This window comes from Geotrypetes seraphini, chromosome 9 (assembly GCF_902459505.1).
Source record: "Geotrypetes seraphini chromosome 9, aGeoSer1.1, whole genome shotgun sequence".
In the NCBI taxonomy this organism is placed as follows: Eukaryota; Metazoa; Chordata; class Amphibia; order Gymnophiona; family Dermophiidae; genus Geotrypetes; species Geotrypetes seraphini.
This window is the reverse complement of record NC_047092.1, coordinates 31,168,505-31,185,201: the sequence shown is the minus strand read 5'-3', so window position 1 is coordinate 31,185,201 and position 16,697 is coordinate 31,168,505. Positions and strand designations below refer to the sequence as shown.

At 48.2% G+C, this 16,697-nt stretch overlaps 1 protein-coding gene across 4 annotated transcripts in view; it reads left to right on the top strand.

The window, feature by feature from the left end:
* The window catches only part of CPED1 (cadherin like and PC-esterase domain containing 1), a 223,477-nt gene that overhangs the window by 97,936 nt on the left and 108,844 nt on the right, over positions 1-16,697 (top strand). For all 4 annotated transcript variants that reach the window (XM_033958590.1, XM_033958592.1, XM_033958591.1 and 1 more), the window contains exons 10-14: positions 242-346; positions 1,381-1,550; positions 6,025-6,101; positions 7,548-7,577; positions 14,887-15,073. In XM_033958590.1, coding sequence (XP_033814481.1) covers positions 242-346; positions 1,381-1,550; positions 6,025-6,101; positions 7,548-7,577; positions 14,887-15,073 — 569 coding nt within the window. The remainder of the gene's footprint in view (positions 1-241; positions 347-1,380; positions 1,551-6,024; positions 6,102-7,547; positions 7,578-14,886; positions 15,074-16,697) is intronic.

Sequence of the window (16,697 nt, the reverse complement as noted above, 5' to 3'; positions counted from 1 at the left end):
CGTTTACAAAGATGCGCTAGCATTTTTAGCGCGCACACCGGATTAGCGCGCGCTTCCCGAAAAACTACCACCCGCTCAAGAGAAGGCGGTAGCGGCTAGCATGCATGGCATTTTAGCGCGCGCTATTCCGCGCGTTAAGGCCCTAGCGTACCTTTGTAAAAGGAGCCCTAAATAAAGTTAAAAAAAAAAAGATTTTCCTTCTTAATCTCTCTGTCTGTTTTTGTTTGCTTTTCTTCTCTAGGATGCAGCTTGCAGGGCGAGGCAGGAACATTGCCTGTCATCTGAAGAGTTGCAGCTAATGATTGATTTCATCAAGGAACTGAAAAGCCTTGGACAGTTTGAGCTGGTAAGTGAAACAGCAGGTTTTTCTTCTGGCTGCTCTCCCTGGGGAAAGGGTTTCATAACTACCTATTTATTTATTCAATTTTCTATACCGTTCTCCCAGGAGAACTCAGAATGGTTGACATGAATTTATTCAGGTACTCAAGCATGTTTCCCTGTCTGTCCTGGTAGGCTCACAATCTATCTAACGTACCTGGGGCAATTGGAGAATTAATCGACTTGCCCTGGGTCACAAGGAGCAGCATGGGATTTGAACCCACCACCTCAGGGTGCTGAGGCTGTAGCTTTAACCACTGCACCACTCTGGAAATCAAAATGTATTAGAAATGAGCCAAGTAAAGGACAATCAAGCCATTGTGACATCACTGATGAGGTTGGCTCTTATTGGAGGAATGAGGCATTGTGACATCACAGTATCAGCTCTGGTTACCAGAAACTTTTCATACTATTTATTCAGTTTTCTATACCATTCTCCCAGGGGAGCTCAGAACGGTTTACATGAATTTATTCAGGTACTCAAGCATTTTATCCCTCTCTGCCCAGCAGGCTCACAATCTTTCTAATGTACCTGGGGCAATGGGGGAATTAATCGACTTGCCCTGGGTCACAAGGAGCAGGGTGGGATTTGAATCCACAACCTCAGGGTGATGAGGCTGTAGCTTTAACCACAGCACCACACTCTCCCCTATCATGTATGTAGCGCTACTGGATGTATGTAGTAGATTGAGACAGGGACAAGGCTTCATCCCTGTCCCCTTACCACCCCTTACCACCCCTGTCCCCTTCACTTAGGGTTAACAGACGTCCAGATTCCACGGACATGTCCACCTTTTGAGGCTTCAGACAGCTTTTCAAAACCTGGCCCTTTGGCCGGGTTTTGAAAAGCCTCCTCAAATCGCGTGGGGCAAGGGAGGAAGTCTGCCACGCGATGAAGTCCCTGCCCAACACAAGCAGGTAGCAGGGGCGGGCTAGGGCAGGACTGGGAATGGATCTAGGGGTCCAGATTTTCCGAATGATTTGTCCTGTGTCTCTTCACAGCTTTTCCCCTCACTTGCTCCCAGAATTCAAGCTCTGCTCCACCAGTTGTATTCTGGGGAAGGTGCCCAGAGACATCTGAGTTCCGTCCCAGCACGGCATTTGTTTCTTTCCAACATCCTCGAACACTTCCAGGTTTTCAACAAGCAAGTTCCCTTGAGTTCTTTTTCGAGGTGGGTGAATTTTAGAGCATCAGCATTAATAAAGAATCTATATTTTGAATGAGAAGAAAGAATCTCTTTTTAGGAACAAGCCCTTAATACCAATCATTTACATTAATATCCTGTGCTGTTTTAAAATGGTTGTGGAAACTTGCCATGAACAACTTTTCAGAAAGGTGGGATTAGGGTTACAGATTCCTGGGCTTCCCCGGACACGTCCTCTTGTTGAGGACTCTCTTGGGCGTCTGGGCGGCTTTTTAAATTTACCTCTTTAGTCCGGTTTTCGCCTTTTTGGGGAGTGGCGGTGGCAGTACTGAAAAAGAAATCGTATCGGCCCAAGTTGGTTTCATACTTCAGAGCTTCTTCTTCTTCTTTCCACCTGCACCCTCTTCCTGGCGGCAATCGAGACAGGCTGCCGGCGTTGGGGCCTTCCCTCTGCGAGTCCTGCTTCTTTGTTTCAACTTCCTGTTTCTGCATAGGTGGGTCTTGCAGAGGGAAGGCCCCGACGCCGGCAGCCTGTTTTGATCGCCACCACTGCGGAGTTGCCGAAGAGGGCCACGGGGAAGGGGGTGCAGGTGGAAGAGAGAGGGCCAGATGCAGAACTCATGGTTGAGGGGGGAGAAAGAGAGAGCGAGTGGAGGGAAACGAAAGGAAAGATGTCATAACGAGCTGGGCTGGAGTGGAGGTAGGGTGGAAAGATGCTGGCTACAGGGTGCAGGAACAAAAGAAGAGAGGGGCTCAGGGCAGGATTAATTTGTCGAGGGCCCCTAGGCACACAAGTACACTGGGCCCCCTGCCCCGCCCCACCCCACCATGCGCCCAGGCGGAAACAGGAAGCTGTGTCAGAGGGAAGCTTTGGGCAAGCAGCACTGCTTGCACAATTACAGTTCCCGTTGCCTTTCTTACCCGCTTTGCTTGTTTGTCTTACTTTCCGTCGATGGGGGGGGGGGGGGCTGCGTTGCCGATCGGGGAGGGGCCCATGTTGCCGATCGATGCTGGAGGGGCCCATCGCCATTTGGAAAAAACAATGTTGATGCCCTCCTTCATTGGGCCCCCCTGACCATTTCGGGCCCTAGGCACGTGGCTACTTGGCCTATTGGTTAATCCTGCCCTGGAGGGGCTGCAATGAAAATGGAGAGAAACAGTGACATAATGAAGGGGCAAGCAGGAACTATAAGGATAGGGATACAGAGGGGAAATGCTGAAAGGGGGGTATATAGGAACACTGAGAGAGCTATACTGAAAGGCTGTAGATGGGTTTACAGAGGGAGGCAAAGCTGAGAAAGGCTAGATTGGCTCACAGAGAGGGATAATACTGAAATGGGGGGGTTGATGGGGATACAGATGGAACAATGATGAAAAGAGGAAGAGGTGATAGAGACACACAGAAGGAGCAATGCTGAAAAAGGGGGAAGATAGGAACATTGAGAAGGCAGATGGTGAACATGGGGGGAAGATAAGAAAAGGGACACAATGAAGATTCTGGAAAAGAGGGGCATTGGTGAGATGGACATGCTGGAAAGAGGTGGAATGGTGACACTGACAGACACAGAAGGGAAATGCTGGATCAAGAAGAGATGAGGGGCTCAGAACTGGATGGAATGGGGAGAAAGAGGGCCAAGCCATATGGAAGGAGCACAAAAAGAGGACAGCCATTTGAGAGAGTGAAGAGATGATGAGGAAAGCAGAAACCCAGAGACAACCAAAGTAGATAAAAGGCTTGTGGTGTTTTGTTGGTTTTTTTTTGCTTGAGGATAAAGTAGTATTATAGCTGTGTTAATAAATGTTTATAATTTGATAATGGATATCAGGTGATCTTTTTGTTAGCGGTATTAGCTTTGACGCTCATAGGAATTCAATGGCGATAAAAAAGCCTAACACGGCTTTGTAAAAGGGGGTCTAAGTTATGCATACTTCAAGGCACACTTAAGCGCCAATAATTATAACTATCATTGATTTGGTGTAACTGTTGGCACCTGTCTTTAGACGTACCAATCCCACCGTGCATTGGTATTCTGTAATGAAATCTTGATGCCCAGATGCTGCTATAGTGGCAGTAATTAATAGAATTGCCACCATGTCTTTTTTTTTTCTTGCTGTGTAGTCTGTTTTTTTCTCTTTTAAATAAATGCAAGTAAACTTTTATATTCATCTAATATAATAAAATGCTAGGCCGCGCATGCGCACTCAAAAGTCATGTTCCCTGATCCGTCGCGGACATGAGAGTGCGCATGCGCGGCCCCGGCTGCAGCGGCGGCTTTCAAATAAAAAAAAAAGTTACACAGCTGCGGCGGCCTTCCTCACCCCTGGCTCTCACTGTGCATGGTACCGCCTCCTCTCTCGAACTGCACCAGGATTGAGAGAGGAGCTGCGGCGGCGGCTTTCAAATTAAAAAAAAAAAAAAAGTTACCGCGGCGGCACGAGTGCGCATGCGCGCTAGACAAGCTTCCCTGCTCTCCACCTCACAATACTGAAGTTTCTTTAGACGCGGACGATTGCCTCCACAAGCCTGCTCCCAGCCAGCTGACGATTGCCTCCACAAGCTGGGACTGGGGCACAAAGAGAGCCTCCTCCCCCCCCCCCCGGAACGAACCAAAAAACTGACCCCGCCGCCCGTGCCCCGAGTCCTTTGCCACCCCCTCTTCCCTTCCCGCGGGCCCGACTGGCGATTTAAGCAGCGTGTGCAGCAGTCTTCACACGCTGCTTCGGGCCCTTCTATTTCCCTGATTTGCTCTGCCGCGTCTCTGATGATGTCATCAGGGACGTGCCAGAGTAAATCAGGGGCAGTAGAAGGACCCGAAGCAGCGTGTGAAGACTGCTGCACACGCTGCTGGAATCACCAGCTTTGTAGTCGGGACCGCAGGAAGGGAAAGGGGGGTAGAGGAAATGCTAATGCTGCTGCACAGGGCACCCGTTAATGTAATGGGCTTGCTTTCAGGAGGGGGTAGAGAGACAGAAGGTGGCCAGGAGAGACAGTCAGGCATGGAACAACAGATAAATACAGGTAGGCAGGAGGCCAGGGAGAAAGACAGAGAGACATACAGAAAGAAAGACAGGGGGCCAGGGAGAGAGACAGACATAAAGAAAGACAAACAGACAGGGTCCAGAGAGACAACAGATAAATACAGGTACGCAAAGGGGGGGGGGCAGGGAGAAAGACAGAGAGACATACAGAAAGAAAGACAGGGGGCCAGGGAGACAGATAGAATAAACACAGACAGACAGCAGAGAAAGAGAGAAAGAAACCTCCCCCCCAGACAAACACTAGCCAAGGATAGAGAGAGAGAAAGAAAGAATGACAGACAGGGGGCCAGTGAGACAGACAGAAAGAAAGACAGACAGACAGACATCTATTCTAGCACCCGTTAATTTAACGGGCTTAAAGACTAGTTTCTGTATAAGCTTCCTGCGCTAGTGTACTGCGTTCTAGCAAAAACTGATACAGAGACTGGTAACATATCATAAACCAGTGGATTTGTTGAGGCATGAAGTTTTGACAGCAGGCGTTTATTGTGACACTTGCCTTTGATGAACTGGACTCCTGTCCTTGAAAGTGCATGTCTCAGTCAATTTATTTAAAATATTGGCTCCGTCACCGTCCACAGGTTTGAGCAGTTTTGAACAGTATCCGTAAGATAGAGGCCCTTGGTCTTAGCCAAAAGTCAAAGAGACTGTCCTTAGCTCACGATTCAGACCTCACCTATAATTTTGGTAAAAAAAAAAAAAAAAAAGCTACAGTATGTTAATACATGTATGAAGATGATAGGGAATCTCTAAGGCTTTTTCCCTATTTACAAAAGGTCCTCCACTTCAAGCATTAGGTATATTTTCAATGCCTTAGTTAAAAATTACGTGCAAAAACTGAGGAGCTATGCATTTGACAGAACGCTAGCCACCAAGCAAGTCAACAGAACGGCTGGCTAAGCAACATCATCAAACACTCCTCTTCCTATCTTAACTTCAGAAAACTAGTTAAAACCAACCTGTTTAACCGATTTGTAACCAAGAACTCTTAAACCTTCCCCTGTACGGGTATCACGTTTCCCCACATTGTGACTTTATATAACCAATGACTTCATTGTTATTTTTTTTTTTCGCTGACTGTCCAGCTCTTCTAGTTGTAAACCGCCTCGAACTACTATGGCTTTGGCGGTAGATAAAAATAAAATTATTATTATTAACTCAATCCACATTGAAAGGATATGACTATCAGCTAGGTAAAGATGTGTCATTTCATTGCATGCTTAAATTTATTTACATAAATGAGGCATTCTAGGAAGCATTTTGGGGGCTTATTAGAGAGTCTCGTGTAATCTAAATTTTCAAAAAGTACCACATCCATGCATAATTTTGTGCCCAGTTTACACATCTATTTAAATACAGGATAGCCTGATCAACGTTAACTGCTCTGCACATCTTGCACTTATGTTCACGACAGGTCATTATTTCTCAGTAGAAACCCAAAATATTCCTATTTCATCAACAGGAATCCTTTTAGAGGAAAACAGACCAGACGGCGAAGGCCTTCTCTTATCCAGAATGAAAAGTTAGAAAATCAAACAGGTACACGGTTAATATGCGTGTGTTAATTTTCTGGTAGGGGCTATAATATAGCTCTGCGTCTGACCTAGCCAGAAAATGATGTCGGATGCAGAGCTGAGGCTGGCGTGAGCAAGAGAAGACGTTGCTTGCGCGGTGAAGTTTTGAAAAGGTGGGTGGGTGGAAAGGAAAGGCGACTGCCAAGACGGCGCCTGCGGTGGTCCATCCCCCTGTTCCCCCTTCCTTCCTATGCCACTGCTGACCATGGAACCATCACATTTGCATGAACCATTGTGCGTGTGTAAACAAGAACACAAAGAAACTAGTGGGCTCTCTTTCTGGAACTGTGTGCCCTCTTTCCACAATTTATGTATTTATTCCATTTTCTATGCGTTTCTCCCAGCGGAGCTCAAAACGGTTTACAAGAATTTATTCAGGCACTCAAGCATTTCTCCCTACCCCAGAGTTTGCATAGGTCACCCAAGTTAGGGTGCAGATTCCAGATCTGCACATAAACTAATAAATAAATAAATAAACAAACTAATTAATTAGCTAGGCATTAATAGTCAATAATTGGCACTTTAATTAGCAGTAATTAGGATTTATGTGCAGATCTGCCCTATGCCCTATTCTATAAAATGTGCACCTAAATTTCATAGCATGCAACTCAAATGGGGGCATGGCATAGGCGAAGCATGGACAGGTCAAGGACGTTCCCAGAATTTTGGGTTGTGCGCGAGACACTTTGTTGTTGTGAGGATCATAGAACAGTGTGTACTCCAAATCACTGTTCCCTCTTAGTTGAGCGGGAGTCCTCCACCTGCAGTTCTGCCAGTGGGGGTGCTGTTTCATGATCACATTTTCAGTAGTGAGGGACAGTCAAGTTCTGCAGTACTCCAGGGAACCTGCCTAGGGTTAACAGACATCTGGGAAAACCCGGACACATCCTCTTTTTAGAGGACTATCCGGGTTCCTGGACAGATTTTCCAAAACCTGGCAGTTTTTCCGCATTTTGGAAAGGCCCGAGCGCAGATGACGTCACATGCATCCACACATGCTGGAGGCCCTTCAGACGCGGCCTGGAGGTTGGCAAAAAAGAGACGAGACTTTGTGGGGATGGGGCTGGAGGCAAAATGGGGTGTGGCTGGAGGTGGCACAGGGTGAGTTGGAGGCGGAACAAGGTGAGACTGGGAGCGGAACAGGATGGGAACATGTGTCTGGGTTTTCCTGTACTTAAATATGGTAACCCGGAACCTACCTGTCTGTAGCGATTGAAAACACACCACCCCCTACCAACTGGAAAATCTGGCAACCCTAGCTCTTCTATAAACTGTGCCTAGTTCAGAGGGCCATTTATAGAATAGCGTTCAGCGCCATTTACAGAATCTGGTCCTGTTTAAAGTCTAACACTGTGCAACCTGCTGAAAACATTGTAATGATTTTTTTTCAAATTTTGCTTTTTTTTTTTAGTAATGACTAAAGAAGCCAGTTGCAGTAATGGTAAGTACAGATAGCAATCACAGGACTTGCTGGATTTAGACGCTCCCTCTAGAGCAGGGGTCTCAAAGTCCCTCCTTGAGGGCCGCGAACCAGTCGGGTTTTCAGGATTTCCCCAATGAATATGCCTGAGATCTATGTGCAGGCAATGCTTTCAATGCCTATTCATTGGGGAAATCCTGAAAACCCGACTGGATTGCGGCCCTCACGGAGGGACTTTGAGACCCCTGCTCTAGAGAGACAGAAATAGCAGTGATGAGAACACAATTTAGCACTTTGGGGAATGTCTATAAAGTGGCTCATAAACGTAGATTGACGAAGACACACATTTATTTATTTAATTCATTTGCTATCCCGTCCTACCCAAAGAGCTCAGGACGGGTTACAGATTAATTAATGTGCTACGTATTTATTGAATCTAGTCCTTAGTAGCTGGTTAATATTATAAGGTTGCCTAGGTGACGAGGTCAAGTAAACGCTTGTTTTAAGCCTATTTTATAAAATGTAGAGGTGCCTAGATGTATTTCTAAAACGACCTCACAAATCTTGCAGAATTGTAGCTAAAATGCAGCTGTGTACTTTTATATTGAAGTGTGCATGTGGTTATATAATTTGTAACCTATGAGGGCAATTCTATAACTTAGCACCTCAAGTTAGGGCCTGATTCTCTGTATAATATTTAAAAATCAACTCTGACTAGAATGGCGCCATATATAGCATCAAACTTAGCTCCAGTGTGTCAAAACTTTTAGGTTCACCCATGTAGGCCCAGGAGAACCAGGCCTAAATACCTGTACCTAAGTTGTGTGCGGATCAAGCTTATTCTATAACAGTGTGTATACATTTTAGGAACACCCATGAGTCACTCAATTATTTATAAATTCAGTTTTCTATACTGTTTCCCAAGGAAGCTCAGAATGGTTTACATGAATTTATTCAGGTACTCAGGCATTATTCCCTATCTGTCCTGGTGGGCTCACAATCTATCTAACGTACCTGGGGCAATGGGGGATTAAGCCCCAGGTACGTTAGATAGATTGTGAGCCCACCAGGACAGATAGGGAAAATGCTTGAGTACCTGATTGTAAAAACCGCTTAGATAACCTTGATAGGCGGTATATAAAATCCTAATAAACTTGAAACTTGAAGTGACTTGCCCAGGGTCACAAGGAGCAGCGTGGGTTTGAACCCAGGGTTGAACCAGGGTGCTGAGGCTGTAGCTTTAACCACTGCACTACTGTAGAAATCAAAATGTAATAAAAGTCAGCCAAGTATAGGACAATGAAGCCATTGTGACATCACTGATGAGGTTGGCTCTTAGGCATTGGTGGAATGAGGCATTATGACATCACAATACCAGCTCTGGTTAGCAGAGGCTGAAACTTTTCACACTACTTATTTATTGAACTTTCTATACCGTTCTCCCAGGGGAGCTCAGAAGGGTTTACATGAATGTATTCAGGTACTCAAGCATTTTTCCCTCTCTGTCCCGGTGGGCTTACATTCTGTCTAATGTACCTGGGGCAATGGGGGGGATTAAGTGACTTGCCCAGGGTCACAAGGAGCAGCGTAGGTTTGAACCCACAACCGCAGGGTGTTGAGGCTGTAGCTTTAACCACTGCGCCACACGTGCTCCCCCCCCCCAGCCACACCCTCTTTTCAGATTCTCACGCTTGGAAATGACTTTATAGAATGTGCCTACCAAATACGTGGGACAAGGACTGGGAGGGAAAGAACATGTAGCGATATTATTTTGAAATCCTGCGCATGCTTTGAGTGTGTACCTTGCACTGAGTATGTCACCATATGTTTTCAAAGGGCATCTATAATATTCTCCAGAAGCTGCCTTTCTTTGATTCTTCACATTTCTGTGTTATGCATCGGTACCTTTCATCTGTCCTGTAATTTTCTTATCCTTGTGGTCCCTGACACTGAAATGAAAATTCCACTTTTCTTTCCTGGTTAGTACCAGTAGATGGTGCATGTGGACTGGCAATGGATTACTGAAATGGCAATGGCAAAATTTGTTGAAATGTAATAATAATAATAATAACTTGATTTTGTATACCGCCATACCCAGGGGGTTCTAGGCGGTTCACATCAATTAAATTAAGGTTACAAACAATGAAGTCATTGGAGTTAACAGTTTAGAAATGTACAGGTCATTGAAGTGGACAGAAATATACAAGAGTGTACAATAGGAAGGTAGTATTTATTTACAGGAAAAAAATAACAGGTCATTAAAGTTAACAGGTTAGGAGAGTACAATAAGAAGGAGTAGGTGGAGGTTCACGTGCATTGAGGGGAGTTGAAGAAGAAGAGGGTGTGTTAAGGGTTCTGTCCGTGGAATAAGTGTGTTTTGAGTTTTTTTCTGAAGACAAGGTAGGTGGGGGCGTCGAGCACAATTTGGGCTAGCCGTGGGTTCAGTTTAGCCGCCTTGAAGGAGAAGGTTTTGCCAAGGAACCTTTTGAAATGACATAGTTTTAGGGAGGGGAAGGTGAACACATGAATACTGCGGGAGTTCTTATTGTTATAATTTAGATTGAAATGTGGGTAGAGGTAGCTCGGGGATAGACCAAATACTGTTTTGTAGCAGAGGCATGCGAACTTGAATAGGACTCTGGACTCAAATGGTAGTGGATGACCTTAGAATACCATAGAACAGCGGCTCTCAACCAGTATGTCGGGACACACTGGTGTGACCCCGAGAGGTTGGAGGTGGGTCCCCAAAAATCTGGTGTATACAGCGAGCCTGTATTTCCTTTACAACCATGCTGCAAGCTGGGAAGACCAGCAATCTCGAGAGTAAGGCTCATGAAATCCCCGTATATGGTCCCTATTTCTGCTTCCCCACTACCCTCATTCATAGGGTTACCGGATTTTCCGGAATGAAAATCCGGACCGATGGCCCCGCCCCCCAGCCCCGCCCCCTCAACTTGCTCGCTTGTCGGGAGGGCATCTGTGCACGCGCTGCTGTGACTCAATGATGTCACACACATGCGTGCATGGCGCGTGATGTCACCAGGTTGCGCAGATGCCGTCCCGACGTCTCTGCTAGCCGAAAGCTTTTCAAAATCTGGACAAAGTGCCGGGTTTTGAAAAGCCATCCAGGGAAATGCAGACATCTGGTAACCCTACTCATTCATAACTGCTGCCTCCAACCTCTACAAGAAAATGTTGTAGGTTTACTGTTCACGGATTCTGTTTTCTATGTAGTTTCTGAATAGCATATTTACAGGTTTTTCTGTTGCTTCCCAGTATCTGGCAGTGGAGAAATTTTGTGTCGCTGTTACTGAGGTGACACTAGACTTTAAATATTTATACAGTCAAACCTCGGTTTACGAGTGTTTTGCAAGACGAGCAAAACATTTGTAAAATTTGTGACTCGTAAACCAAGCTCGACTCGCTATACGAGCATGTCCCAAAGTAAAACATCCCGCATCCCCCCTCTCCATACCTTGCAATGCACGCTTTCTGATTCTCTTTCACTTCAGTTTTGCCTTTTAGGGTGTCCAACCCGCTGCCCCGTGCGGCCCGCTCGAGGGCAATGCGTTTGTTCCGTCTGCCGCCCCTGGATGATTGCCTTCTTGCAGCCTCCCTCCTCCTTGCTGTGTTCGCTCTAGGCCGCGGCGGCAGCTCCTGCATGCCTCCTACGGCTGGCCCTGAGACGTTCCCTCTGACATGACGTTGCCATGTCAGAGGGAGGGCTTCCGGGTCGGCCATGGGGGGCACGTGGGAACTGCTGCCCGCTGCTTTGCACTGCGGCAAGAAGGAGAAAGCCGGCATGAAGGTAGGCACCGCAGCACAGGGAGGGCTTCCGGGTCGGCTGTGGGGGGAACATGGGAACTGTTGCCCGCAGCTTGGAACGAGCACTGCGGCATGAAGGTAGGCACCGCGGCACAGTGAGGGCTTCCGGGTCGGCCGTGGGGGGAACATGGGAACTGTTGCCCGCAGCTTGGAACGAGCACTGCGGCATGAAGGTAGGCACCGCGGCACAGTGAGGGCTTCTGGGTGGGCCGTGGGGGGAACATGGGAAATGTTGCCCGCAGCTTGGAACGAGCACTGCGGCATGAAGGTAGGCACCGCGGCACAGTGAGGGCTTCCGGGTCGGCCGTGGGGGGAACATGGGAACTGTTGCCCGCAGCTTGGAACGAGCACTGCGGCATGAAGGTAGGCACCGCGGCACAGTGAGGGCTTCCGAGTCAGCCGTGGGGGGAACATGGGAACTGTTGCCCGCAGCTTGGAACGAGCACTGCGGCATGAAGGTAGGCACCGCGGCACAGTGAGGGCTTCCGGGTCGGCCGTGGGGGGAACATGGGAACTGTTGCCCGCAGCTTGGAACGAGCACTGCGGCATGAAGGTAGGCACCGCGGCACAGTGAGGGCTTCCGGGTCGGCCGTGGGGGGAACATGGGAACTGTTGCCCGCAGCTTGGAATGAGCACTGTGGCATGAAGGTAGGCACCGCAGCACAGTGAGGGCTTCCAGGTCGGCCGTGGGGGGAACATGGGAACTGTTGCCCGCAGCTTGGAATGAGCACTGTGGCATGAAGGTAGGCACCGCGGCACAGTGAGGGCTTCCGAGTCGGCTGTGGGGGGAACATGGGAACTGTTGCCCGCAGCTTGGAACGAGCACTGCAGCATGAAGGTAGGCACCGCAGCACAGTGAGGGCTTCCAGGTCGGCCGTGGGGGGAACATGGGAACTGTTGCCCGCAGCTTGGAATGAGCACTGTGGCATGAAGGTAGGCACCGCGGCACAGTGAGGGCTTCCGAGTCGGCTGTGGGGGGAACATGGGAACTGTTGCCCGCAGCTTGGAACGAGCACTGCAGCATGAAGGAGGAGAAAGCCGGCATGAATGTAAGCACTGAACGAAAAAGAAGTTAAAGATGCAAGGCCACAGTGAGGTGGTTGGCTGTGGAAAGAGCCCCAGTGCCCCTGTTCTGTTATGTTTATGTCGGTCGCTGGCAGCAGTAGCAACGAATTGTCCGAGTCTCCATTATATCCTATGGGGAACTCTGCTTTGATAAACGAGCGTTTTGGTTTACGAGCATGCTCCTGGAACGGATCATGCTCGTAAACCAAGGTACCACTGTATTTGTTTTGATGTATGACAAATGAGAAATCTGGGACTGATGTGTTACATAATATACCCTTTTGGTATGGGATAGGCAAATTCATACGAAACTTACAGTTAAACAATTAAATAAACTCTCGAAGATTCTCGGAGAGGGTGAGATCCAGAAGGCCTTGAGCATACGCAGATGCTCAAGGCCCAGCAGCAGCCCAGTAGAAAACCGGCAGCAGACACTTTCTAACATTGGCGGCGCACAGGTAAGGACAAGGCCGGTCAGGGGGAGGGGTGGGGGGAGGAGGCAATCGCGAAGGGAGGGAGCAGCGCCGGTGGCCTCAGGGGGAGCCTTCTGGTTCCCTGAGTCGGGTCAGGTCAGGTGGGGGCTCGCAAATCGAGTCAATGCTCAGTTTGCGAGTTACAGTTTGCTTGAGTGTTTTGCTCGTCTTGCAAAACACTCGCAAACCGCGTTACTCGCAATCCGAGGTTTGACTGTATTGTGTTCCAACTAATATGTGTTAGAATGGAAACTTTGCCTAACTAAACTCAAAAGCAATTAAATCACGTGGTTGTAAATTATGATTCATAGAAACTGCATTTTTAATTGAATGTTGACACAGGCTTTTTAGTAATTGCAAGAATTATATTCAACATGTTTCCATTAGTCACCCAGCGAAATCCCAGTGAGCAGTAGAGTTTGAATTTCCTGGGGGCCAATATGCAGACCACGGGAGTTAGCCAGGCTGACTCATGTGGTTGCTGCTGAGCCTGGATATTCAACGCAGGGTCATTTCCGCTGACCAGCATCGAATATCTGGCTTATTTTTGGGCACTATAACATAGCTGGCTAAGTCGATATTTGGTGCTGGCCAGCTATGTTAATAGCGGCCAAAGATATAGGGTTACCATATGGATCCAGAAAAAGGAGGATGTCTCAATTCGCCCTCCTTTTTCTGTGGCCATATGGTAACCCTACAAAGATAGGTCAGCTATTTACATGGCCTGATTTGGCCACTAACCTTATTTGGCTATTACTTTAAATTTTGCCTGCAGATCTGAGATTCATGCCCACATTAGAGCACCAACAGTGTCACATACAAAAGAGAGGAGAGTGTGGTGTACTGGTTAGAGCAGTGTCTTACAAACTTTCTGGCCAGCGGCACACTAAATCTAGTGCCCCGGCCGGGAGGCACCCAGAAGTGCAATGATGTCGATGCGATGATGTCGCGTGCATGCGTGCAGTCATCGCATTGACATCCGTGCATGCGGGGAGAGGAGTCTCGTGGCGAGAGGCGCGTCCTGTAGGCAGTCAGCCGGTACGGATGACTCTCTTCCTCGCCAGTGTGTCGCGGCACACCTGAAATCTCAGGAGGCACACTGGTGTGCCGCGGTACACAGTCTGCAATACACTGGGTTAGAGCTACAGCCTCAGCCCCCTGAGGTTGTGGGTTCAAGCCCCCCACTGTTCCTTGTGATACTGGGCAAGTCACTTAATCCTCTCCAGGTACATTATACCAATTGTGAACCTGCCAGGACAGATAGGGGGAATGCACGAGTACCTGATTTCTTACCTGCTCTGAGCTCCTTTGGGTTGACAGGCTAAAAAAAAAATCAAATGTCTATTTATTTTTACAGGGTTTTATTCTGGATGTGGTTTTGTTGGCGTGATCATGGTTGTTGCATTTCAATGACCGAAGTCTTGCGGGGAGGGCGGGCTAGGGGCATGAAAGATAATTGAAGGAGACACAAGGCTTAAAGTCTACCTGAGCTAGAATTGCCAGATTTTACGATTGTAAAATCCGGACACCCTAGACCCGCCTCACAGGCCTGCCCATATCCACCCCAGTTCTGCCCTAGCTCCGCCCCCTTGCCGCCTGCTTTGGTCAGGCAGGAGGCAATCTGCGCACGCGATGATGTCATCGCGTGGAACCCGCGCATGCACGGATTGCCTCCTGCCCGATGCGATTGAGAGGAGGATTTTCAAAACCCGTACAAAGTGCCGGGTTTTGAAAAGCTGTCCGGACTCCTGGACATGTCCTCAAAAGGAGGACATGTCTGGGGAAAAAAACAGATGTCTGGTAACCCTAACCTGAGCATCAAATACCCCTACACCAGTCCTGGCAGGCTTGCAGGCCGAGGAGCAGTGAACCTGACCATTGACCACACCAGCACTCTTGCAGTTAAATAAGCGTATTTGCTTATGCGTTAGTCCCTTTCACGGTTCTGTCTTTGATTTTTGCAACAGACAGGGATGTGTTGTCTCATATCAGGCAAATCTTCTCCAGCCCCCAGCTGGACCTGAGTCCTGAATTCAACCCAAGGATCAAAGAGTACTATTCAGAGGTGCCATTTGATTTGCTGACAGTAGTGATTGGCGCTGAGGCCTCGCACTGTGACTGCCGGATACACTTGGATGAGAAAACGGGGCCAAGGTACAGTATGGGAACAAGTCCTGTAGCTTATGGTTACAAAGAAAGGGGACAAAGGGAGAGTTATCCCGTCCAACTTGTATGATCTCTATGGTATAACATTAGCCCAATACAAATCATTTCCTTTATATGTTTAGTGATACTAATTTCAGATTTCTGTCCTTTTTTTTTTTTTTTTTACCTCAGCCTCATTTTTCTACTTTTTATCACATCCCAGATTGCTGGGTTCCCTTTTTAGATGAAGGCTGGAGGGTGAGTCTTCTCCAAGCCTGAACCTTCTTAGCACTTCTTAGGGTGGGGGTTGCTTCAGCTGTGGCTGTTGTCCGTTCTCTCAACTGTTAACAGGAGCACATCACTTCCGTGATGTACTCAAAAGTGTCCAGTCCCGCCTCAGAGGAGTCAACTATGTGGCGGCGTAGGACCAAGTCGTGGAACCAGCTCTTCAGGTTTCGCATTTTAACCATTTCAGGTGGTACTTCTGTCTAGATTTTGTTCCTGTCATCTGTCGGATTTCTTCCCCCTTCCCCTAAATCATTACATCTGAGCAATGAGCTAAAATTGATTCCTTCAAGAGAAACCTTGTTCTTACATTAGCTTCTCAAGATGACTTTGCGACTGAATTCGACAGCAAGTGAATTGAGAATGCCATCAGACTGCAGCATTCAGGGAACATCAAAACCGAGAGTGGAACTAAAGTGGGATAAACAATATACCATATATATTTGAATATAGGATGAGATTTTGGGGCAAAAAATGGCCCAAATATGGGGGTCTCATCCTGTATGTGGGTCATCACCTGACTCTTGATAGGCCGGGACAGGAGGGATCCTTCCCGGCTTGGCCCGGCCGATACTACTAATAATTTATTTTTACACCCCCTCTCCCCACGTACCTTTTCTATTATCCCTGGTAGTCCAGTGAAGCAACTCCTTCAGGGCTCGGGGCTCGCAGCACACAAGCACGCAGGAGCGAGCTTCTCAAGCTCCCACCTGGCCTGCGCCATTTGCTGAATGGCTGGCGCCAGGTCCTGCGAGAACTGGTGGCAGCCATTCAGTGACTAGCACAGGGCTGGGTGGGAACTCGAGAAGCTCGCTCCTGCGTGCCTGTGTGCCCCAAGCTGCGAGCCTGGCAGGAGGTGCACCGCTGGACCACCAGGGATAATAGAAAAGGCATGCGGGAGGTAAAAATAAATTATTAGTAGTATCGGCTGGGCCAGGACAGGAGACAGGAGGGATCTTTCATGTCCTAGCCTACCACTAGACCACCAGGTGGAAGAGGCGGTGGAACAGGGTGCAGTGTAGAGGCAAGTAGTAAGGGGGCAGGCTGCATAGCCTGGCAGGGATGGGAGCTGACTGCATATCCTGGTAGGGCAGGGAGGGAAGGGGCCTGGGTGCAGAGCTTTGCAGGGCAGGGAGGGTAGGGGGCTGAGTGAAGAGCCTGGCAGGGGATGGCATGAGGGAGAGGGTGCAGATCTTGGCAGGGCATGGCACTTGAATATAAGCCCCCGTCTTATATTCGAGTCAACCATTTTTCCTCCTTTTTAGGGGGAAAATGGGGGTCTTGACTTATATTCAGATCGACTTATATTCGAGTATATACGGAAGCTGGTGTGATTGTTCAGTATTCA